Source organism: Macaca mulatta, chromosome 17 (assembly GCF_049350105.2).
Source record: "Macaca mulatta isolate MMU2019108-1 chromosome 17, T2T-MMU8v2.0, whole genome shotgun sequence".
NCBI lineage: Eukaryota > Metazoa > Chordata > Mammalia > Primates > Cercopithecidae > Macaca > Macaca mulatta.
In genome coordinates, this window is record NC_133422.1 from 15924287 (window position 1) to 15950196 (window position 25910).

General features: G+C 38.2%; 1 protein-coding gene and 1 non-coding gene across 5 annotated transcripts in view; one reads left to right on the forward strand and one right to left on the reverse strand.

The window, feature by feature from the left end:
- Positions 1–25910, reverse strand: part of CCDC169 (coiled-coil domain containing 169) — a 61731-nt gene that overhangs the window by 26233 nt on the left and 9588 nt on the right. For 3 of the 4 annotated variants that reach the window (XM_077974261.1, XM_015120915.3, XM_015120911.3), the window contains 2 exons: positions 21940–22050; positions 21817–21857 (listed from right to left, as the gene is read on the reverse strand). In XM_077974261.1, the coding sequence (XP_077830387.1) occupies positions 21817–21857; positions 21940–22050 (152 nt within the window). The remainder of the gene's footprint in view (positions 1–21816; positions 21858–21939; positions 22051–25910) is intronic. The other variant, XM_077974262.1, reaches the window with a different exon arrangement.
- On the forward strand, positions 7969–8075 carry LOC114673656 (U6 spliceosomal RNA). The gene has a single exon (XR_003724419.1). It is a non-coding gene; the product is annotated as a U6 spliceosomal RNA (small nuclear RNA).

Below are 25910 nucleotides of genomic sequence, written 5' to 3' on the forward strand. Positions count from 1 at the left end.
TATGTAGGTAGCAGGACTACAGTGGTGAAAGCCACCATGACAGTGAGGGCCGAGGGCAGGATGGTCGAATTAGAAGGCAGCATCCTGCCCCCTGGCGATGAGCTGAGTCACTTGGTCCCTGTCTCCCCCTCAGAGCCACCATCTTGTCGTGGCTTCCCTCAGGAACATTATGAGCTCTCCCCCAGGAAGTGCTTCTTGGCTTCCCTTTGTTACCGGATGGGAAGTCTTGACTGCGAGTTGTCCAGGTTCTTGGTATATTGAACAAAGACTTGAACAAAATGCTCAAATAAAGCAATGGATGGCAGCAACATAGATTTACTGAAGTGAAAGGACACTCCACAGAGTGAAGCGGGCTCAAGCAAGTGGCTCAAGAGGTCTGAGTATAATGTTCCCTGGGGTTATTAACTAAAAGAACTTGATAACACCCTTTAGAGGTTTCCAATTGGTTACACCCTATGCAAATGAAGACAGCCCATGACCAACCCTGAAGTGAAGACTTGGCCCAAAAATACGCATCAGAGGCTGAAGTAAAGACTTAGCTCATGACCAATCAGAGGTTGAAGTTTTCCTTTAGGTTGAATTCCAAGAAGTCAGAGGCAGGTTGGCCTTAGACTCCCTGTCTCTAGACCCTATTCTCCTGCCTCATCTTCTCCAGACTCCCACCAGGTGGTGGCCTCTCTGGCCCTGCCAGGGACTGGGCGCAGGGAGGGGAGGGGTGGCTGACAGGCCTGCCTGAGGCAGGTGGGCAGTTGGTGGCCTTCGGGCATGGCCTGCTCCAATGGAGATGCCTCCTCGCTTGGCCTGCCCAGCCCAGTCCACCTCCCTGCCTCTGGGAGCCCTGGGCCTAAGTGCTTTTCATAGATTATTTCATTTAATCCTTATTACAGTTGAAATGGCTAATATATTTCTATTTGACTGTTGAGAAGATTGCAGCTTATAGAGATTACATAACTGGCTCAAAGACACACAGCTAATAATGGTAGAGCTGGAATGGAACCCAGGTAAAACGACTCCAAAGGCCACAGAAGGTAAACAATTATTATATGCGTGTTCATTTTATTGTTACCATTGTAAAAAAAGAGGTACAGGCAAAGACATTTAAAGAGGATGTCCTATTGTTAACTGTATACTCTAAGTCAATTTTTATTTCCTGGTGAAAAACTAACTTAGAAATCTATAAAAACAGGATCAAACAGGCATCCAAATACAGGAAAAAGTTTATGGCACCTTTTTTATAAAAAGATGGAATGTAGTGAATTATCTTGATCCACATCAATAATACCATACATATACATAATTATAAATTGTTAGATAAATGTACAATTAAAATGTATAATTTTTATCTTCCAATCTGAGTTACACTAGTTTCCTGGTATTAGTGAAATAAATGTAAGCAAACCCTTATGTAAAAAACTCCAGCTATTTGTGATGAGGGGTATCTAGGTTAAGGTCTTAGTTTCTAGAACTAGTCTACTCTGTAATATCCTCACAATTTTCCTGATTACCAACCTTTAGTGCCTATTCTACCACTCTACTTCTTTCACTTCTTTGGCTTGATAAATAATCTCCTTTTCCTGATCATATTATTTCTCTTTTTTTGTGTCAGTGCATCCCTCACAAACTCTAGAACTTTCTTTTCTGAATGCTACTTTTCATAAGAACCTCCTACCCCCATCTGTTTTAGCTTTTCAGAGAGGACTTAGAAGTGCACGGTTTCCTGGGTGTCACATATAGAAATGCAGAAAAGCTTTCAAGAATCCTATAATCCTTCTACCTGGCCAATATTCACTGAGGGCCGAAATCTGTACTGACTTGATGATTGGGGATGTGGAAATCTGGGAAAGAGGTATGTGGATGGTCCTATAAAAGTGGGAACAAAGGGTGAAATCTCTGTATTGCACAGTAATTTTCACCAGAGAGCACCCACTACGTAAGAGGCATTAAACCATATGGAACAAAGACTTAACCAGGAGATAGCATCTGGTTTCTGTTTTTGGTCACCCCAGTGGGTAGACAATGAGCTCATGATCAGTAACCACAGTGGCTGAGATGGCGACTTTGCGTTGGCTCAACATAACGGGCTCCTTCCCAGCAGGACTAATCTAGTACTGCTGCTGCTCAATGTCTAGCCTACCAACAAGAGACGACAACATAAGCCGCTGTTACTGTGCCATCTTTCAAGATCAATCAGCTGCTTGGTGGCAAGAGTTGATTATACTAGATGCCTTCCAACCTCAAAACAGCAACAATTCATCCTGACAAGTGTTCCTGATACAGTTTTACCTTTCCTACCACAGTGCCTCAGCCAGCAACATACTTTGGCAATCTATCAGTTCTGAGAAGGAAGTTTGTTTGTTTGTTTGTTTGACTCAAAAGGGCTCTGTTAGGCCAAAAAACAATCTTACCATCCTTTTCAGGTGGGACTGGCTGGACAGTCAACTGGCTGATATCTAAGACTGGCAGCCTAGCATAATTAGTGGCTCAGAGCATATGAGTTGAAGGCAGAATGCTAGGCATAGAGCTAAATTTGTAGCAAAGAAAACCCACACTGCCACTAGAAGATAACTTGTGCCTGTTCTGGAGGAAAGCTGGATTCTTTATGATTAGACTTGCCTCCAGAGCCTGCCCTGTGATCACAGAACTGAACATCAGAAATACACCATTGGGAACTTGCTGTTGGAACTCACTGCAGAGCATTTGTGAGTTTAGGTAAATTCATCAGTTGATTTTAGCCCAATAGACCCAGGTGCCAATTTACTCTAAATCGGCTTAGGTCTGGGTTGTTTAATCATCCCACACTTTTTAGTTTTCTCTTATATTCTGGGAAAACCATTAAGAGATGCCCCTGCTGAGAGACTTTCACATGCAGAAACTTTTTCAGGAAGTTCATACAGAGGAATAACTGTCTACCCCTCTAGTGCTGCCCAGAAATGCTCGGCCCCACCCAACTGGAATCTACCACCCAGAAATTACTTATGTTAACAATTAAACCTCCTCTGCCAACACTTCAGCACATAGTGTTCAGATTACCAAATACACAGTCCTTGGGGAGGTATGTGATCTCATCCTTAGACAAAAAAGAGATGAGTGGAAATAATTTTCTAAGGCCAGCCTGACCCACTGTCACATAATGCTATTGGAACTGTACCAGCATGACTGTGCCAGCACCTGAGGAATGATGAACACCTCCATCTCCTTCTGGGTGTGAAAGTATGTAATATATTGATTTACTGCTAGATGTAGTCTCCTACTGGCCCTGTCCTGCTAGTCTTGGACTTCTAACATGTGCCACAAAGTTCTAATACCTAAATAAATAAAAGTACTACTAGCTTTGAACTATACCTAGGAATTCAAGTCATGCTTCAAATATGCTTTTAATTGTGGCTCAAGCCTTCAATCATGAAAACCTGAAGATTCCCTGCCCCAGCTGAAAGGATAAAGGTGGCTGGAGGGGTGAAGATTGGTATATACTGGATAGCCCAACATAGATCTTTAAAGAACGATTTTTACCTAGGAAGTATGCTCTGGGCTCTGCTCTGTGCATAAAAGTGCCATCTAACTATAGGTCCAGAGCTAGTGGGCTTGGTTTCTTGAACTGTCTCTGTGCCCAGCTCTGGATCAGTGGTGGGGGTGAGCATCTCTTTTCTAAGAGATACTATGGTTGGCCAGTCTATGTAAGGTCTCCACCTTTAAACTAATGAGCTCTGGGGACATATAAAGCAGTGAAAACTCTTTTGATATAAACATATGATTGAAAGAAGGAGAAAATACAATTTGCAGAAGGAGGGGAGTTCTGTCCTAGAAGAAGTCAGAGGGAATGCTGATCAAACCAAACCAAAATGCCCTCTACAAAGGAGATGTTAAAGCCCAGTGTTTGGCCATGGTATATGGGTTTCTGAAAAGGAGTGGGAGAGGGAGGGTTTAATAGAATTAAGCAGTTCAAGGAATTGTGAGGCTATAGTATTTGTTGAATTTACAATCAAGTTCCCTAAAACATTGGTAGGAAAGTAGAGAAAAAAAGGGTTAGAGGTCAGAGCAATAATACACTCATTTGGTTTAAAATTTAATCCCCAACTGATAACTGATCATTTTCAGTAACTCCAATGAGTTCTCCCATTCTTGCAAATTAAAGGGAAAAAATCTTCAAGTCAAATTCTCTCAATCATATTGGTCATGATCTAGGTCACTAAATCTATTAAAAGAATCCTTCAAAGAAAAATGGAAGCAGTTGATTTAAATCTCCACAAAGCAAAACTGCAAGATATTTCAGAGCTCATACCTTCCGGAAACACATCTACTTCTCTAAACACTTTATTCTCTCTTAGATACTTCTTAACAATTATTAGAATTTTAAAAATTATATTAAGAGAATAATTCGGTGAAACAGGGCAAGTTCCAGTCTCTCAAAATAATTCTAGTGATAAAACAAATCCCTGAGAAATGACACATCCTCACTATATATATTTGACCAACATCCCTGTTAAAACGTAATTGGGTGATATTTCTCAGGTAGGTATTATTCTTCTTCAAAAATTAATTACACACTAGTATCATAAATGGTTTCCAGTTCCCTTCCCCCAAATACAAATTTGCTCCAGAAGAAAATCAATAAAAGGCAAACATATGCAAGAAGCTAAACTGAGTCATTTTACAGAAAATTAAAGCCCTATGAAATAAACTGCTCAATATGAAGAGCTTTTGAAGGGATAATCAGGGGGTGAGGGAGGTAGTTCAAAATTATGCTACATGGACGCTTGCTCCAAGAATTCCAAGTTTAGGCTACCATAGTAACGTAGATCAGTTACATAATTTGTTAAATATATTTATAGATGTAAAATGAATCCAACCCTTTTTAGTATAGTTTTAATGGAAAATGTATTCTAAGTTCTAAAAGAAGTTAGCTTACAAATAACTTTCTGGAACACAAATTATTTTTGCATTAAAGATGACCTGAATTAGATGGGATTCAAAACTTTAGAAATTCATACCCAAAAAACGTACATTCAAATAGCATTTAAAATTACAGGCAATATGTGATTAAAAGCCAAAATGTGAAACATAGACAATAAATACTTCAGAAGTTTTTAAAAGAAGTTGATCAATATGGGCTACAGAGTCCTTAAAATGAGAAAGATTTCGATGGAAAAAGTGAAATGGAAGGAGCTATATATTGGTCACAGGCTTGAATCAGAAACAATTATTTAATGGTAGTGATAGAGCTGAAGCAAAATATTTCAGCAATAAATAAAAGACAAAGTAGGATACCTAGGGAAGGACCTGGATAAAGAAGGCTTAACATGTTAGGCTCAGGAGTCTAAGAACTGGGAGCTGTTCCAAGTTACTAAAGAAGAGACATGATAAAAACAGGGACTTAGGAATATTAGTCAAGTGGCAGTCTCTATGACAGAGGATGTTTTCTGTTACTTTCAGGTGTGAATTTGCAATTCTAACTCCTGAGGCTTAAACATTTTTAATATACCTGTACTTCCTTTGTGACTTAGACTATATCTTACTGCTGTTCCCAACTTGACTAGATTCCTTGTCTCGTAGCCTAATTTTACAATTCATTCATTTATTCAAAAACTGCCTATGAAGCACCTCTTATGTGTCAGGCATTATGCTAGGGATAGCACACTAAGAATTACAAACCTAGACTCTGTCCTCATGAAGCTGAGAATCTGATGGGGGTTCAGAATGTGGTCTATCTTGATGAATGTTACATGTGAGCTTGAGAAGAATCTGTGTTCTGGTGGTGTTGGATGGAATATTCAATAAATGTCAATTAGATCAAGTTGGTTGGTAGCACTTTTCAGGTCAACTGCCTGCTTATCAAGCACTGACAGTGAGATGTTGAAGTCTCCAACTTTCATAATGGATTTGTCTATTTTTCCTCCAGTAATTAATCAAAGTTACCATTCAGGTACACCTACCAGTTTACAATTCTAGCAGTTCTCATTTTAGGTGAACAGATCTCAATTGTGACTGTCCACTTTTTTCTGTTTATCCAGATTTCAGGGTAGGAGTTTGCCCTGCAAACACAATTTTCTAATGGGTCTAAGAAAAGTCACTGATTTTCAGTTTGTTCACCGTGTTCTTGTTGTAATGACAAGATTGACAACTTTCAAGCTGTATACATGTTCTAGCTGAAACAAGGAGTCACATACTTTGATCCCCTTTTCTTAACTGAAATGAAAAGAATGAATTCTCCAAATCATGGCTGCATACCCTGTAACTGAAACCTTATTAATCTGCTCTGGCAGTGATATCACATCAGGCAAAGTAGCTGCAATTGAGGCTACTAATTTCAGTCTGTAGTGCCTACAGTTTTTCCCCAAGAGACATCCAGTTTCTGCAGCCATTAGGCTGGCAAATTAAAGACAGCTATGATAGATACCAGTATATTTGCATCTTTTAAGTCTTTAATTATGGCACTAATCTCTACTGTCTTCCCTGGGATAAGACATGTTTTTGATTTACAGTTTTGGTCTGGTGAAGGGAGCAGTTTCAGAAGTTTTTATTTGGTCTTTCCCCTACCATGATAGCTTTTACTTCAGAGATTAGGGACCCATAAGGGAGTAACTTTCAACTGTCAAGTATATCTATTTCAATTATGTACTTGGTGATGGAGATAATTATCACTGCAGGGGTAGGGGAGTCTGTGGGCACATTGAGCCCACTGTGATTTGGAATTTGGTCATAGATTTTCTGGGAATCAATGTCAACTCGGAGTCTGTGCTCAATCATCCTTGAGAACTAGTTATTTCTTTTCCTCAGTGTCCAGTCACCTGTGTAAATGGCCAGAGATCCCTTTTGGAAGGACTATGGATACTGTCATAACATAAACTTTGACTAGTATTGCAGGGCCCTTCTTAGGAATCCAGTCACTTCTTTGGTCAGTAGTTTCTGGTTCTGGAAATTGGTTCAGATCTGGGAAATGAGTAAAAGAATTATGCTTTCTGCTGGGCTGTCCTCAGCCTCCTGCTCCTATGTTTTTGCTTTTCTTTCTTTAACTAGAGATGCTGAACAGCACCATTCTTAATTGCCTTTGCAGCCAGGGGAGGAGGTGGGTGCAGCTCCTGAGGGGGAAACCAGTTGTCTTGTTGGGAAGAGGCCTCCACAGCATCTTCCAGCACAGTGGATACACTTTTAGCCCTTATTAGGGAAGGGTGGGCCACCTCTGCACACCCGGAGGGTCCAGGTAGACTTGTAGAATCCAGATCCTCAGGGGCACCTATCCAGATATCCCATCAGAGTTTTCAAGATCCCTGGTCATCCCTATCAGGGCCCTGCCCTTCACATAACAGACCTACCTGGGCTGAGCATTCAGATGCCTCTGGAGCTCTGCAACTCTCACAATTAGGTCTTTAGCCTATTGTTTTACCCTGTCCACCCTTCCACTACTGGTATAGAGGGCCTCTTATGAGGCTACCACTAAGGCTTTCTGGTTTCACATACTTGTTAACAGTCCTCAGCCTCTCATTATCCATATGTAGGCTGTCAATACAACTTGGTAGCAAATGCCTGCATCATGGCTTCTTCCACAGTACTCCACTCCAACAGGACATTTTCCAAGGTCATCATCAGTGCAATCTTTATGAAATGAACTGCCACGTTGGGCCAGGATCTACTGTTGTCACATCTACCAATCAGAACAGATCCTCTTCCTGCTACACAGTGATTGAGCCAGTTACAAATTACCTCCTATTTTCTCATATTACTATTCTTACTCCTAGTTTTAGACCTGGTCTTCTGAGAAGCAGACACTATGATGGGATTACATGTGAAAGGATCATGTTATGAGACACACCCATGTAAAAGGAAATAGGGAGCAGGAAGAGGCCAGGAGAGCAGTCTGACAGTAATGCAAGTCTTAGCCCTAGTAAAGGACAGGGAGAGAAGCTTGGCTGGGAGCAGAAACGTCCTAGGCTGTAATGTAGTCTAGGAAAAGTTTGGCAAAGCCAACCAAGAGTGCTCACATCTGCAGCACATATACTAAAATTAGAATGATACAGAGAAGATTAGCATAGTCCCTGTGCAAGAATGACACACAAATTCATGAAGAATTTCATATTTTTATAAGTTAGAAAAGATTAGAGTCCTATCTTCGACCTCCTTAAACAGAATAACTCTCAGCTAACAATTTTGTATCCAGCAAAACTAAGTTTCATAAATGAAGGAGAAATAAAGTCATTTTCAGACAAACAAATGCTGAGGGAATTTGTCACTACTAAACCAGAACTATAAGAAATGCTAAAAGGAGTTTTAGACCTTGAAACAAAAGCCCAATATGTACCAAACAGAACCTCTTGAAACCTTAAAACTCACAGGGCCTATAAAACAATAACACAATGAAAAAAAAAAACTAGGTAATAACTAATATGATGAAGAGAACAATGCCTTGTATCTCAACATTAACACTGAATGTAAATGGTCTAAATACTCTGCTTAAAAAATACAGAATGAATTAAAAACAAATCACAAACCAAATATCTACTGTCTTCAAGAGACTCACCTAACATGGAAGGATTCATATAAACTCAAGGTTAAAAGGTGCAAAAAGATATTTCATGCAAATAGAAACCAAAAGTGAGCAGTAGTAGGTATTCTTATATCAGACAAAACAGACTTCAAAGCAGTAACACATTAAAAAAAGCAAAGATGGTCAGTATATAATGACAAAAGGATCAATTAAAGAAGAAGATATTTTAATTCTAAATTTATATGCACCTAACACTGGAGCTCCCAGATTTATAAAACATTTTAAAATGTTTAAATTTTAAAAATTACTACTAGATCTAAGAAATGAGACAGCAACACAATAATGGTGGAAGACGCCATTGACAGCACTAGACAGATTTTTGAGTCAGAAAGTCAACAAACAGTGAACTTAAATGACACTCCAGAACAAATGGACTTAACAGATATTTACAGAACATTCTTCTCATCAGCACATGGAACATTCTCCAAGACAGACCATATGATAGGCCACAAAATAAATCTCAATAAATTTTTTAAAATTGAAATCATATCAAGTATATTCTCACACAACAGAGCAATAAAAGTAGAAATCAACTCCAAAAAGAACCCTCAGAACTATACAAATACGTGCAAATTAAATAATCTGCTCCTGAATGATATCTGGGTTAAATCAGTAAGAAACAGAAACCCTGAACAGATCAATAACAAGCAACAAGATTGAACCAGTAATTTAAAAGTTGCCAAAACAACAACAACAACAACACCCAGGACCAGTTGGATTCACAGCTAAATTCTATCAGGCATTCAAAGAAGAACTGGTATCAATCCTACTGAAACTATTCCAAAAGACTGAGAAAGAGGGAATCCTTCCTAAATCATTCTATGAAGCCAGTATCACCCTGATACTAATACCTGGGAAGGATTCAACAACAAAAGAAAACTACAGACCAATTTCCCTGAGGAACATAAAGGCAGAAATCCTCAACAAAATACTAGCTAACTGAATCCAACAGCACATCAAAAAGATAATGTATTTTGATCAAGTGGGTTTCATTCCAGGGATGCAGGGATGATTTAACATATGCAAGTTAATAAATGTGATATATCACATAAACAGAATTAAAAACAAAAACCCTATGATCATCTCAATAGATGCAGAAAAAGCACTGGACAAAATCCAGCATCACTTTGTGATAAAAACTCTCAACAAACTAGACATAGAAGGGACTTACTTCAAAATAATAAAAGCCATACATGACAAACCCACAGCCAACATCACACTGAATTGGGAAAAGTTGAAAGCATTCCCCCTGAGAACAGGAACAAGACAAGGATGCCTACTTGCACCACTCCTATTGAATATAGTTCTGGAAGTCCTACCCAGAGCATTCGGGCAAGAGAAAGAAATAAAGAGCATCCAAATTAGAAAAGAGGAATCCAAACTATTGCTGTTTTCAGATGACATGATTGTATACCTAGAAAATCCTGAAGACTCCTCCTAAAAGACCCCTAGATTTGATAAACAAATTGAGTAAAGTTTCAGGTTGCAAAATCAATGTACACAAATCAGTAGCACTACTGCACAACAAAATGACCAAGTTGAGAATCAAATCAAGAACTCAATCTCTTTTACAATAGCTGCAAAAACAAAACAAAACAAACAAACAAAAAAACTAGGAATATACTTAACAAAGCATGTGAAAGACCTCTACAAGGAGAACTACAAACTACTGCTGAAAGAAATCACCGATGACACACACACAAAACGAAACGCATCCCATGCTCATGAACTGGAAGAATCATTGTTGTGAAAAGGACCATATTGCCCAAAGCAATGTATAGATTCAGTGCAATTCCCATCAAAATACAAACATCAGTTTTCAATGAATTAGAAAAAAAATTCCTAAAATTCATATGGAACCAAAAAAGAGCCCAAATAGCCAAAGCAATCCTAATCAAAAAGAACAACTCTGGAAGCATCATATTACCAGACTTCAAATTATACTACAAGGGTATAGTTACCAAAACAGCATGGTACTGGTATAAAAAACAGGCACATAGATTAATGGAACAGAATAGAGAACCCAGAAATAAAGCCAAATACTTACAGCCAGCTGATCTTCGACAAAGCATACAAAAACATAACTTGGGGAATGGACCCCCCTTTTAATAAATGGTGCTGGGAAAACTAGCAATCCACATGTAGAAGAATGAAACTGGATCCCTATCTCTTACCTTATATAAAAATCAACTCAAGATGGATCAAAGACTTAAATATAAGATCTGGAAGTATAAAAATTCTAGAAGACAAGGCTGGAAAAATTCTCATAGACATTGGCCTAGGCAAAGAATTCATGACTAAGATGCAAAAAGCAAACGCAACAAAAACAAAAATAAATGAGACCTAATTAAACTAAAAAGCTTCTGCAGAGTAAAAGGCATAATAATCAAAGCAAACACACAACTCACAGAATGGGAGAAAATATTTGTAAACCACACATCTGATAAAGGACTAGAATCTAGAATCTACAAGGAACTCAAACAAATCAGCAAGAAAAAAAAATCCCATCAAAAAGTGGGCAAGGACATGAATAGATATTTCTCAAATGAAGATATACAAATGGCCAACAAACATATGGAAAAATGCTCAACATCACTAATCCTCAGGGAAATGTAAATTAAAACCACAAAGATGCTACCTTACTCCTGCAAGGCTATTAAAAAGTCAAAAAACAATAGATGTTAGCATGGATGTAGGGAAAAGGGAACTCTTATACACTGCTGACGGGAATGTAAATTAGTACAACCTCTATAGAAAACAGTATGGAGATTCCTTAAAGAGCTAAAAGTAGATCTACCATTTGATCCAGCAATCACACTACTGGGTATCTACCCAAAGAAAAAGAAGTCATTATACAAAAAAGACACTCGCACACATATGTTTTTAGCAGCACAGTTCACAATTGCAAAGGTGTGGAACCAACCTAAGTGCCCATCAGCTAACAAGTAGATAAAGCAAATGTGGTTATATATACACCATGGAATACTACTCAGGCATTAAAAGGAATGAAATAATGTCTTCTGCATTAACTTGGATGGAATAGAAGGGTAATATTCTAAGTGAAGTAACACAGGAGTAGAAAACTAAAAACTGTATGTTCTAACTTGTAAGTGGGAGCTTTACTGTGAGTACACAAAAGCATACAGAGTGATATAATGAACTTTAGAGACCCAGAAGCGGGTGGCTGGCAGGCAAGGAAGGGATAAAAAAAACTACACATTAGTGGCCGGTTGTGGTGGCTCATGCCTATAATCCCAGCACTTTGGGAGGATGAGGCGGGCGGATCACAAGGTCAGGAGTTCAAGACCAGCCTGATCAACATGGTGAAACCCCGTCTCTACTAAAAATACAAAAAAATTAGCCAGGAGTGGTGGTGCATGCCCGTAATCCCAGCTACTCAGGAGGCTGAGGCAGGAGAATCACTTGAATCCAGGAGGCGGAGGTTGCAGTGAGCCAAGATTGTACCACTGCACCCCTGCCTGGGTGACAGAGTGAGACTCCATCTCAAAAAAGAAAAAAACTAAAACTAAACTAAAATAATAATAAAAACTACACATTAGGGACAATGTATACTACTTGGGTGATGAGTGCACTAAAATCTTAGAATTCACCACTGTATAATTCATCCATGTGACAAAAAGAAAACACACACACACACACACACACACACACGTACCCCAAAATGTATTGAAATAAAAACTTTTTGAAAAAAGCCATCAGGGAACTTGAAGTCGAAGTCAGCTGACAATGGAGTCCCATGCTTCGCAGGAATGGGTCTGCCTTAGTAGCTCCACTGCACTTAGTCATAGGCGGAGAATAGCCCTTAGGAAGTATAAACCTGATACAAAAGTAGTAACACAGGTAGAATTTTTTTGAAGCCCAGCACCTATGGTCCTCAGTTAACCTTCCTGTCCTGGGAAGTCTGTGAGGTTCATTGTTGGGTCACCATACTAACTTTTCTATATTTTTAAAATTATTTTTTCTCTTATTTTTTCTTCCTATTTCTTCCCATTCAACACGCTAACTTTTCTAAAGGGCATTTCAGGCTTTTTGCTGAAGAATACTCTAATCTCCTAACCCTTAACGTTTAATCCTAGCTGCTGGTTTCATGGAGTAGGGCAGGAGAAGAGAGCTGAGAGTTCCATTATTCAAACTGCATATTTTCATTTGATCCCATCATTCTTAGACCTCTATCTCACTCACACTTCTCTGTGTCTGAAACTCCAGAGTACAAGAGCTATTGCAGTTTAATTTCTCCAGAAAATAGACTCCTAACTGAAGGAGAGTATCCTGGCTGCATGGGATGGCAGAGGGGTTCCAGTGACCAACTGCTCCATGTGTTTATCTTCAACTGTCTCTCAGTTTTCAGCTCCTTTCTCACCTCCATCTTCTTCCATATCTGCCAAGTTCTAAAGCACTAAGCAGGTCAGAAGAGTGAATGCATTATTTTCACCAATATTCTTCTCTACAGGCACTCTGTTGTTGCTTCCTCAACTTCTATCAAGTCAATTTGTATTCTTCCAGCTATGAGCCTTGCAAAATTTGTTTAAATCACTCGCCTGCTGAGATTTCTTCTTATCCATTCATTTCAATGATCAGCTATCATTTCTTGTCTAATAAATATCAGATCCAAATGTAAAAGTAGGCCCCTGGGTGCCTATTCTTAACATTTTCTTCACACTTCAAACTCAACTTTACCAAAATAAAAATTATGATTTTACTTAAACCAATTATACCCAATTATACCCAGTTTTCCAATTTTACATGTGTTATTGGATTTTGTCAGGTGGGAGTACTTTAGGAATTTTATACATGGGAAGAATATGGGTTTGTGAGACAGGAGCATGTAAGAGTGAACACACCAAATGATGTAATAGTCATAAAAAAAAATTTCCTAACTGAGGCCCCACACACATACTACCTTACTTACTAGTTTCACAAGCAAAACATGTTTTGACTAAAATGGGGAACATTCTAATTAGGCATATTTGCATTTTTTAAGCACAATACTACTACTGCTTCAATAATATTTCTACTATTCTGCTAGATTTAAAAATAATAATTTTATACTCAAAAACTGTGAATTCTAAAATAGATCACATTTGAGATCGTTAACAACCCACCCTGGTATTTAAGTTAGAAATTCCATCAATGTTTTTATTTAAAATTTTTTTATAATGTGCTAATTTCTAAAGCCTTATAGGCACCATGTGGAAAACGTATTAAGAAGCAGCTTCATAGGAGTTGTGGTCTTCGTGCCTTGTCCTTCTTTCTTTCTTCACCATTGTCTTTAGCTTTAAGCTTTAACACCTTGGTTTCTTCTTCCAGCCTCTACCACATGACTTTGTCTCCCAGCTCTGTGGGTGTTCATTCTGTCCAGGCTCAACATAGAGACACAAAGTATTTTCTCTTCTGCAGTTAGCCTCAGCACTGCCCCCACACAGTTATAGCTGGTGTGGTCCAGAATTCCTGGAACCCACTTCACTCTCCTTCTCTGCACCTGCTTCTTATGAGTTGTGTTTTAGACATACTATGCTTTGAAATTATACTATAACTCAGGAAGTTATGATGTGTCATTGGGGCAATCTCATGGGAATAAGGCCAGCATAAAAATAAATTATCCTGGGGAGAAGACAACACCACATTATAGATTTTGCAAAAACTACAGCAATCATGAAATAACCTGGACCATAAACAAGAAGATATTTGTAATCATCCATTTATAATATACATACTAGAGATCCCTGTAAAATATAAAACTATACTACAATAACTTTAAAGTTCCCTCTTTTACTGACTCCAAAATGAACTAGATATCTTCAAAACAGAGGAACAGACTCTCTCATTCCATCATTTCCAATTCACTGGACCACTCATAACTTAATGTTCTTGATCTTCCCAAGGAGCTGCTTTTATCTGATTATACAAATCAATGGTAATATACCAGAAAACTGCAGCCTGGAAAGACAAAGCAATGCCACAGTTAAACTGAAAACTCTGTTAGATATTAACAACAACGAAAATCACATACATAAAGCCAATTCTTCTACTATCATACAAGAGCTGTTTTGTTTTGTTTCTGACACTAATAACTTCTTAGCATTCCAAGCAATAACGTATTTCACCTATGTTCTTGTTTTAATTTGCTTTTTAAAGGCCATTTTCCTAGAGTAGATTGAAACAACAGGGTAAGAATAAGAAATTTCAAGATACTGTTTACACACCTGAAATAAAGTATACTTAGGTTTTTTAAAAAGTCCCTCACCTCTATCCAAAGCAGAAAGAAAATTCCACTGGCTGCTTATTATTTTTTAAATCAACAATTGCTAAAGAACACAAAAAACTAAAGTAAAAAATAATCACTCCACTGAAGCTTACAAAAGAAAAAACAGAAGAACACAATTTAGTTAAGCACAGCTCCTAGACATACAGTACTTTTCAATATAGGCAACTGCAACAATGAAAGAATACAGCCTTCTACATACTTAAATACCAAATGCCCCCTTGTGGACAGCACTGTTACTAGATTTACATGTAAAATCTGTTTAACTTTTCTCTTCATGATTTGAAGCTATGTACCTATCCCCTAATTGACCATTCTGATCTTGGGGAGAACACAAACCCAGTGAGGGCTGTCACAGAACACCTCAGGAGGCAGTCTCAGAGGTTATATCATTTTAGTAACCTCAATACTTTAAAAATACTTAATGCGTGTCAATAGTGCTCTAGGGTCATTAATTTTAATGACTGGTTATCAGGCATTAAAAACAAAATTTCTAAGAGTTTTCAGAAGGCATAAGCTACCAGAGTGAGCCCAGTGGGAGCATGACTAACTGGGTGCACAGCGAGGTAATGAGTCCCAGGAAGACCCAAATAGGGCTGGATGTCCATCAGGCAGCACAGCTAAAAGAAGAATCTGAATCATGATAAAGGAAAGAAATTAGTATCACAGTCAGGCAAATGGTGTGGGGCATCAGGATGAAGAAAAGATAAGTAGGTCAATGAGTAATAAGACAGACTGGAAGTCAGAGGGTGGGACATGACATGGACAACAGAGAATAATAGAGAGGAGAGCCCGGTGTGGGATAAAAACAATGGCCCGATGGTTTAAAAGAACTAAGACTTAAAACCATTTCTTCCTTCAGGTTTCTCCTGCTTTTGTAATATGTTCTTCTCCTGTTTGTCATATGGCAAACTGAAACATATGTCAGAAGGGAAGACAAACAGCCAAAGATTAATATTTCAAAAAGTCAATTCACCAAAGGATTAATTTGCAGGGAGACCAATCTACCTATAATTCCAAACTTACTAAAAACTCGCTTCAAGGAAAATCATTCATATACGTGAACGTATAACCTGAAATATATTCTTTTTCTAAGTATATTTTCGATAATAATACTAAATGCTAAATCATTTCCGTAAGTTTTGGGTTTTCAACAAACATTTCTTAAAATGTTACTAAATAAAATTATATTCATTAGAACATATTCAAGGATTTGGATTTTGGCAAATTGGCTTCCTGTGAATTGGTTTTCTACAAATTGATCAAGAGTCTTCCAGAGAATGTTTGAATGAGATTAAGTATTTTCCTGAATAATGTTTCTCGTTTCTACACCTTCTCCCCTATTCTTTTCACTACCAGCTAGTCTTGCTAGCTTTAGGAACAGGATCCATCTGACTGACAAAGCATATGCACTGGTAAGAGATTTCCCTGAAGAATCCAAGCTGCCTGGGTGTCATGGAAGACAAGAGGGTGGGTATTGATAGGAAAACTAGAGAAAGAGAAAAATAGGGGTCATCACTTTTATGACTCTAAATGAGTCAAGGAACAGGACTTCCACTTTGCAATACAATTGACTGCAGGGGTATGGTGGGGCTTGTTGATAAGAGCCATTACACTAACTTTTCACAAGCAAGTCTGTATTGCACATCTTTCTCTGAGGGATATAGATCCCCTACATCTGTTGATCTCAAGTGGTGCTCTGTAATAGAGCCTATTGAGATGCCTGCCAAAAAAATACAAATGTCCAGGCCTTACTCCAGACCTACCAAATTTCTGGGGAAATCCTCAGAATGTATACTTTTAATACACATTAGTATACATACATAATGTATATAAAAGTATACATTAAGCAGCACTATTCACAATAGCAAAGACATGGAATCAACCCAAATGCCCATCAATGATAGACTGGGTAAAGAAAATGTGGTACATATACACCACGGAATAACATGCAACCATAAAAAGGAAAGAGATCATATCCTTTGCAGGGACATGGATGGAGCTGAAAGCCATTTCCTCAGTAAACTAATGCAGGAACAGAAAACCAAACACCACATGTTCTCACTTACAAGTGGGGCCTGAACGTTGAGAACACATGGAAACAGAAAGGGGAACACCACACACTGGGGCCTGTTAGGGAGTGGGGTGGAGGGAGTGGAGAGCATTAGAAAAAATAGTTAATGCATGCTGGACTTAATACCTAGCTGATGGGTTGACAGGTGCAGCAAACCACCATGGCACATGTTTACCTATGTAACAAATCTGCACATCCTGCATTTGTACATTTGTACCCCAGAACTTAAACATTAAAAAAGAATACACCTTTAATATACATTAAGATGGCTATAAGTCTTTGATGAACATACCTGGGAACTCTTGGAAGGAATTTCAGGTAGGCACTAAGTCCCTTTTTGGTGAATGCACATGGAAGAGACTAGAAAATGTACACCCAGCTAGCTCAAGGGAAGTAGAGGTTCTGCACTTTTTATTAAGTGTGTTAAATACCGGCCAGGTGAGGTGGCTCACGCCTGTAATGGGAGGTGAGGCAGGCGGATCACCCGAGGTCAGGAGTTCAGCCTGGCCAACATGGCAAAACCCTATCTCTACTAAAAACACAAAAATTGGCTGGGCGTGGTGGTGGGCACCTGTAATCCCAGCTACTTGGGAGGATGAGGCAGGAGAATGGCTTGAACCCGCGAGGCGGAGGTTGCAGTGACCCAAGATCACGCCACTGCACTCCAGCCTGGGCAACAGAGTGAGACTCTGTCTCAAAAAAAGAGTGTTAAATATCTAATGAATTCTATTATAGTTTTGAGAAGGTACCAGAAGATTCAGAAGATTCACAACTTATATAACAGCACAGCTTAATAAGTGAAAACAGATTGCATATCTTCGGGCCTTATGCTTATCCCTTCCAAGGTGATTGGGGTTAATTTCACAACAGACTTGTTTTAATAAAATAGTACTTTTCCTTTATCAAGGGAAAATAGGACAGGAACTAACACAGAGCTTGCTATGTCAGGCACTATGCTATTTGTTTTATCTATCTCTAATAATCTTCACAGTAACCCTGCATGACAGTTTAATTAACTCAATTTTACAGATGAGGAAATTAAGCCTCAGAGAGATGAAATAGCTTCCTCAGTGTCCCATAGTCTGAATTTGAGCCATGATGGTCTGATTCCAAAACCTATGTTTCTAGGTAAAATAGGTTATACTCAGTACATTTTCTCAGCCCCACTCTTCCACTACACACCACATCACATTTTCTCCTAACATCCTGGCCTCTAATTGGCACTTCTTTCTTCACTTTTGAATAATTTGCCTGAACTCTGGACAACGCATTTTATCCTCTCCTATAGCAGAAGTTTCTAGAACATTCTTTTGCTGAACATTCATAAAGCCATCCCCTTCTTGACTTCTATGATACCATTCTTCCAGTTGTCCCCCTCATCCTTTCTCAGTATTTTTCCTTCTCAATAATATCCCCTAAATTGCCTCCTAACACTTTAAGTGTTAGCATTCCCCAAGGTTTCAACCTCAATCATACTTTTCAGACTGCATATATTTTCCCGAGCAATCCCTTGTAGTTTCATGACTTCATGTGACACTTACGACTTGGTGATCAGGTCACCAAGAATGATATGCACAGTATGATATTTTTTAATGCATTTTTATACATACAACATGTGGAGAGATATTAAAAAATAAACTGAAATAATATATACCAAATTCATGGTAGTCCTTCCCTATGAAAAGGAAGCAAAAACAAGACAGGGAGGAGAACAAAAGAGATCTCAACTCTATAAATTGTTTTCATTAAAAAATTTAAAATAAAAAAGGGACACAGATCTGAAGATTTATAAATACTAGAATATGGAGTTGCTCGCCATAATATATTCTGTGGGTTTTGTTTAACTCAAAATTGAAACCAGAAACAACCTAGAATACCAAGTTATAGGGAAAAGTAATTGAACATTTGCATTCCAACACAATGGAACATAATATAGCCTTGAAAAATGTACATGAAGAGAATATAACATAAGAAATAATTGACTTAATTATCCTGATTAGCATAGGATTCAAAATTGCCCATGCAGTAAGGTTATAATTATATTTTAAACAATAAAAACTAGCTGTAATTCTTTTTCACTTTGTTTGTTGGCTGACTTATTCATTTGGTTGTTCTTTTAAATCAATATGTATGCATACAAAAATTACTAAAAACAGAACTGTCAACAGTGGATATGTTTGATTTTATAATATTCTCTTTCTTTGCCTTTTATTTTTCAAATAATATCAACTGAATACATATTGAATGAATATGTATGAATGAATTGAATACATAAAATGAAATGCCTTCACTTTAAATGACTTTGTGTGTGGCAGATACAGCCAACTGTACGCTCACAATCCACTCTTCTCTTCTTCCTGTATATTCAGTAAAACACTACATTTCCCAGCCTGTCACGCACACAAAGGTGGCCATATGATACAGTTCTAACTCCCAGTGAAATGTCAAGGGGAGCAGCATCTTAGAAAGCTCTTTGAACGGGAGTAGACCTGACTGGCTTTCACCTTGGCCATTTCTCCTTCACCTACTTCTTTTTTTGAATGATAATGTGAAGCAGCTGAGAAGGTGAAGCAGCCATCTTTAAACACGAGGACAAAAGCCACTCACAAACAGATGGCAGAGTAGAAACTTAGGGGAAGCCTGGATTCCTGAAGGCATTATACAGCCACTGCACCACCCCTGGACTGCAAACCTCATACTTTCTGTCACATGAGGAAAAAAAAGAAAAGAGAAAAAAAAAAAACTTTACTTGTTTAAACCTTTCTCTTATATTTTGTCAAATGCAACCTTTAATTGATACATCATGCTAAAATAAAATTTTAACAAATTACCCCACTGAAAGACACTTAGAAGATAATATAATCTATCTTACCTTCAGAGGAGAAAAGTGAACCTCAAGAAAAAAAAGGTTGGAGGCATCAACCTAATATCAGAACAAAGACTAAAGCTTCACTCTCACGTATGTGAATAATTTTTTCCAAAATATTAAAATCACACTGAACTTTATATTTCAAAATGGCTGAAACAGGCAGGGTGTGGTGACTCATACCCGTAATTTTGGGAGGTGAGGCAGGTGGATTGCTTGAGCTCAGGAGCTTGAGACCAGCCTGGGACACATGGTGAAACCTTATCTCTACTAAAAATACAATAATTAGCCAGGCATGGGGGCATGAACTGTAGTCTCAGCTATTCAGGAGGCTGAGGTGAGAGGATTGCTTGAGCTCAGCAGGCAAAGGCTGTAGTGAGCTGAGATTGAACCACTATACTCCAGCCTAGGTGACAAAGTGAGACCCTCCCTCAAAAAAAAAATGCTGAATGGTAAATTTTACATTATGTACATTTACCACAATAAAAAAGAGATAAAATTATATTAAAATAAAGTCCACTTTAATGATATAGTTTGAAGATAATATTTTATATATTTTTGTCAAACAACATTTAAAATATTACACATATACTAGTCAACAACGAGTGCCCATCCTTTTGCTACCCATAAGCAAATCTGCAGTTTGAAGTTACTCAAAATTAGTATTCAAACTAACACATCAATTTCATAAGTATGTCTGTACAGATTACTCCTAAACACTAAACAATCCACAACAAGGATAAAGAATCGGGAAATTTACAGATGGTGTTTGAATTCATACCCTATCCCACAAACACAAGTAATTTAAGCCCTTTTGCCTAATTGTCAATTTAACAGGAAGCCAAAAATAGGTCTGCGTTACACAATTACATGTCTAAATTTCACAAATATTATTCTTTATATCAAAGAATAAGACTTAGTATATCTTTCGTCCTTAGCTAAGAGGGACTCTTGACTGGATATAGGATTGTTGGATCCCAGTGCTTTTTGTTTAGCATTTGGACACTTCTATCGCTGACTCCTTGGCTAGATTTCTAATGTCTGCTGCTCAGACATACCCCTCTTGGATTCATGAGTACCAAACACTCATGAAAGCACCTGTCCAGAGAATAGAGAGGATCAGTACTATTTATACTGAACTTTCATTCTCTTTCCTTTCTGCTTAGCCTGTGGTCTCACTTTTCCTTGTGTTAATATTTCTTCAGTCCTTTACTGTGCAGAAATGTAATTCTCTGTCTCTGGATCTAAATTATTAAACCTCTTAGAGAACCATATTTTCTTCAGAAATAACACAAATACGTCAAGGAAAATAAATGTAGCTTTGCCAACATGAATATGTTCCAGAGTCTCAGGTAGTAGTTAGAAAACCAATTAAATGCTCCTTAGATATGCCCTAAGGTATTTTACCAAGTCATACCAGCACTTGTTGCTACTCTCCACGAAGGTGGTGATACCCACTCTTGTGAGCTAGGACTGAACCTCAGTTATCAAGAAGCAGGTAGCTACAATATTTTATATCCAGTAGGTACTAATAAAATTCTACCTGCAATTAAGAAAAGGCACTAAGCTTAACACAGCTCTAGCAATGATTTCTAAATGCCACAAGAGGGCGATATAACTCTATGACAGCACACGGGAAAACATACAATTTTTCGAATTAAAAAAGAAAAATTCCTGACTTTCCAAGATATGGAAATAAAGACATGTCTGGGTTGAAAATAACAAGTGTGCAAAAACACTTATTTCTCCTTGATCCATTATTAGCAAAAACACAGTATTTGTCTATATCTTTCTCTCTAGAGGTTGGCAGTGATTCAAAACGCAATATCCACACATGCTCTGCTCTTCAGGAGGCCTGTGAATATAGCTGGCAACTTAATGCTCCACCTATAGCTACTTGAAAATTATTTGTTGTTACTTCAAACAGGTCCCCTGAAAAAAATAGTTTATTTAGACCTTGCCCTAGTCTTCAAACTTCTGTTTGAAATACGTCTGAAAAAAATAGACATAATTTCCTTCAATTATTCTTTGTGTTTAATCATATTTCTACTCACCACTGGCATTCGTTCATAGACACGAATAGAAGATAGTCTATCTACAATAAATCAAATACGAACACTTAATGTTTTATCAGTTTTAACTCAAATTATAAAACATATATATGATTGGTTTTGTACCTGAAGAGTTTCCACGGATTTTTTCCATCTTCTCCTTGAGATAAACAATTTGCTTTTCTAGTTGATCATTTAATTCAAGTTGTGTCTCATAACGGGTTTTCCATTCACTACCTGAGTAAAAACGGGGAAACAATCAAGATAACCCCAACACCTCTCATTTATTCATTAAAATAACATGAAGAGCTTGATCTTACTCTATTACTACATTTTACTTTATTGGCAATACAGATCAACTAGAAGGAAATAATTATTAAGTCTGTATTTCTGTTAGTAAGATTTTCTAGATTGCAAGAATTAGACCCACACTCAGGCTACCACACAGCCAAAACTTATTACAACTACTACAATTCCTCTTCTTCCCTATTTCCCACCCCCTTTTTTCTTTTACTTCTTGTGCATCCTTACAATGAATTCAATTAGACGGAATATCAGGACATGTTTCTTTCCTTGGAACTTGAAATACCCATATATATAATATTCATATATCCATAAATACATATGAATATTTAAAGTTCCAAGGAAACTTGATATATTTATATATTTTATATATACTTATATGTATATAAAATATCCTAAACATTACTAACCTATCCAATGTCATGTTCATTTTTTTCCTTTGAAAGCAATTCTGAAGTCTGCTTAATAACTATCACTTATGTGTCTGCTGTGTGTAAAGCACACAATGCTTTACATACATTAACTAATTTAATCCTCATTTTAGAAATGTAGTTACCTATTTTACAAAGATGAGGAAACCAAGGTTCGAAGATGTCAAATAATATTCTTAAGATGACAGAGCTAATAAATAAGGGAAAAACCGGGTTTTAAATCCAGTTTTATCTGCCTTTGAAATCACATCCTCTTAACTGCTAAGCTGAAGGAACAATGTACATTTAGCTATCTTCTCCGGCATTTTCTCTTAACCTTAAGCATTTTTCTTTCGCTAAACCCCTTTAGCTATTAAAGTCAAAGCATTTTTCTTATGTCTGAGGAAAAAGAAGAATACAGCCTAAAATTAAAAGGTCTTTGTTCAGATTCAAAGTCCAAAGCTAACTTTTTCTAGTCTTTAAAGTCAGGCTTTGTGGAGGGCAAAAAGATGGCTTCTTTTTCAACTTTAAATGCTCTTCACATGTCTGAAATAACTGCTGCTACATAACAGTTGGTGGAGGAGTTAAGGAGAAAGAGTATTAGCACATACCACTACCAACCTCCTCAGCCCAGACACAGGTCTCCCTTACACCCTCATCTTTATGCAAATGTGGCCTACCAAAGGGGCTGGAACACCCTCCCATACTGAAACTGAAAGTCATTAACCCAAAAGCTTTGGAAAGGAACAAGAAGAAAGGAGAAGCCCTGAAAGACTAAACATTTACCCAAAAGACACAGTAGAGCCCAGCTGCATGGAATCATGTTTATAACTTGCTACCTAAAGTCTCCCTTTGTCATGGTATCCCCCTTCCTACCATGGGAATGGATGCTTCAGACCAAGATGAGAATGGTTACCAAAAAATTAAAAACGCAATTTATTTTTGGCACATCTGAGTAGTTCATAAATTCTGACACCATTTTATTTTAAAATATTATTGACTTTTAAGTCAATCATCAAATATAGACAAGTCAGCCAGGCATGGTGGCTCACACCTGTAATCCCACCATTTTGGGAGGCTGAGGCCAGCAGATCACTTGAGGTCAGGAGTTCAAGACCAGCCTGGTCAATGTGGAGAAACCCCGTCTCTACTAAAGAATACAAAAATTAGCTGGGCGTGGTGGCAGGCGGCCGTAATCCCAGCTACTCAGGAAGCTGAGGCAGGAGAATTGCTTGAACCCGGGAGGCGGAGGTTGCAGTGAGCTGAGATCACGCCACTCACTGCACTCTAGCCTGGGTGACATCGCGAGTCTGCATCTCAAAAAAATAAAAATTTTTCTTAGAAAAACAAAAATAAAATAAGATAGATAGACAGACTGACCTATTAGTATACAATTGTAACCAAATGCAATTCGGCTGCTTGCCACTTACAGAGTCCAATTAATAAGAGCAAGGTCTGGTGGAAAGTGACTTTATTAACCCCAACATCAACATGGGACAACACAAAAGACCCAACATAGACACCAAAACAAGACACAGAACCTTGTAACCAGCACAACTCCTGCATGCCTCCCATATTAAGTTTCCCTTTGTAAGCCCCCTGCCTTTTTTCTAGAAATTGGACATGGTTATTTTGGATGGGAATCTGGCCACTTGTCCATTATTAGTTTTGGTCAATGAAGTCACTTTCTCTCTCTCAGACCTCGCTCTTGTTAATTGCACTATGCAATCAGCACTTAAAATTGCTGGTTACAATTTTAGTGTCCCATATGGTGAGTGCTGTATGCTCCAGGGCCTGAGCCCGCCAGTCTGGTTTCTGTCAGATGGGGCAAAGGGCCATCTGTGAATATTAGTTGCTGACGGCTAGCTGACCCATGGCTAGGATATTAGGGAATTTCCAGCAGTCGCCAAGAATCTTTTGTCTTAGGGATCCTCTCTTTTCTTCCTGCTATGGTGTCTGCTACCTTCAATGCTTCACTGGTGCAAAGTGACCTCTGGAGAAGTTGACAAACTTTGGAACTAGGTACATTAGTCAGAGTGTACCCAACCACCCTCTGCCTCTTTTGGGGTGTCGCTGGGGCTCTGCTTTATTTAGACTTGGCTGCCAGTGACACTATATGAGCATTTTATGCATTGGTTTTGTTTGTATTTGCTGCAATCTTGGGCCTTTGCTCAGTTCTGACTCAGCTGCCTGGGGGGAGCCATTTGAAACTGAAATGAGGGATGTGGGAGTCTACACAGCCCCTTAACCAGGGATTTGTTTGGAGGCACACCACCTGTTTGTCCGTGTGTGAGATCTTTGTGCACCCTGATCTCTCTCTCTCTTTCCCCTTTTTTTTCACCTTCATCATCCTGATTATCTCAGAAGCCATCTACAGCCCTACTCTTCTCAGCCAAAACCACCCTTAGCTCCCTCTGGCTCGAAACAGTTTACCTTGACTGGTGACTTGAGGAAATGGGAGGGATTCATCCCACACCCTGCAGGTCTGGGGTGCTGAGGCTGTCCCTAAGAGGAGATAAACAAGAGAGGTAGGGGTACTGTGCAGTGGCTGGAAGGCTCATGAGCCTCCCTTCCCTCTTTTTTCTTTCCTCTTCCTGCCCACAAAACCTGACCTCCTTTCTCCTCTCCACTCTTCTTTTAATCTTTTCCTGTTCAAACCAGGAAACCAGTACTGAAGAGGAAAAACAACTTTCAACATCCTGGCCCCATTTTGTCATCCTCTTTGGGACTCCAGCTGATTACATATGGTCCATTTTTGTGTACATTTTAAACTGACGGGCAAATTACAGCAAGAAAAATTTAGAGCTCAAATAGTTAACCTGAAGCTATAGAGTTAAGTAGCGTCTTCTAAAGCTATCTTCCTCTCTTTCCTGCCTGCTTTAAATCTGCTGTTACTAAGCTGCTGGTGCTAAGACTCATTTATGGTCTAACTAGAATGTAAACACTGGAAAGTTGTTTGAAACTGAAAATAAAAAAACAAGGGTAAAAGGGGTTTAAAAAATTGCCATAGAGACTGTTTTACCCAAAATTTTGGTTCACAGATTTCCTTGTATTACCTATTAGGGCAAACGAAGTTTGGCCATATGAACAGGTTTCAATTTTGTCAGAAAAAGAACTTGGAGCCAGCTAACTTTTGTATGTCTGTAAGTTTGTAATGCTATCTCATGGCTAGAGTTCCAAGGTAAAAGCTATTGGTTATTTCTTTGTGCATGTATGTATACATGTTTAGATATATTTATGTAATGTTCATGTATTATGTTCTGTGTTGTGTCTAGCATGCTATCAAATTGGCTTATAAGTGAACGAGTACTCAAAAATTAAGTCCAAATGCTTTTCAAGTGCATGTGAATCTTTAATAAAACTGGTTTTAAAATTATTGATAAA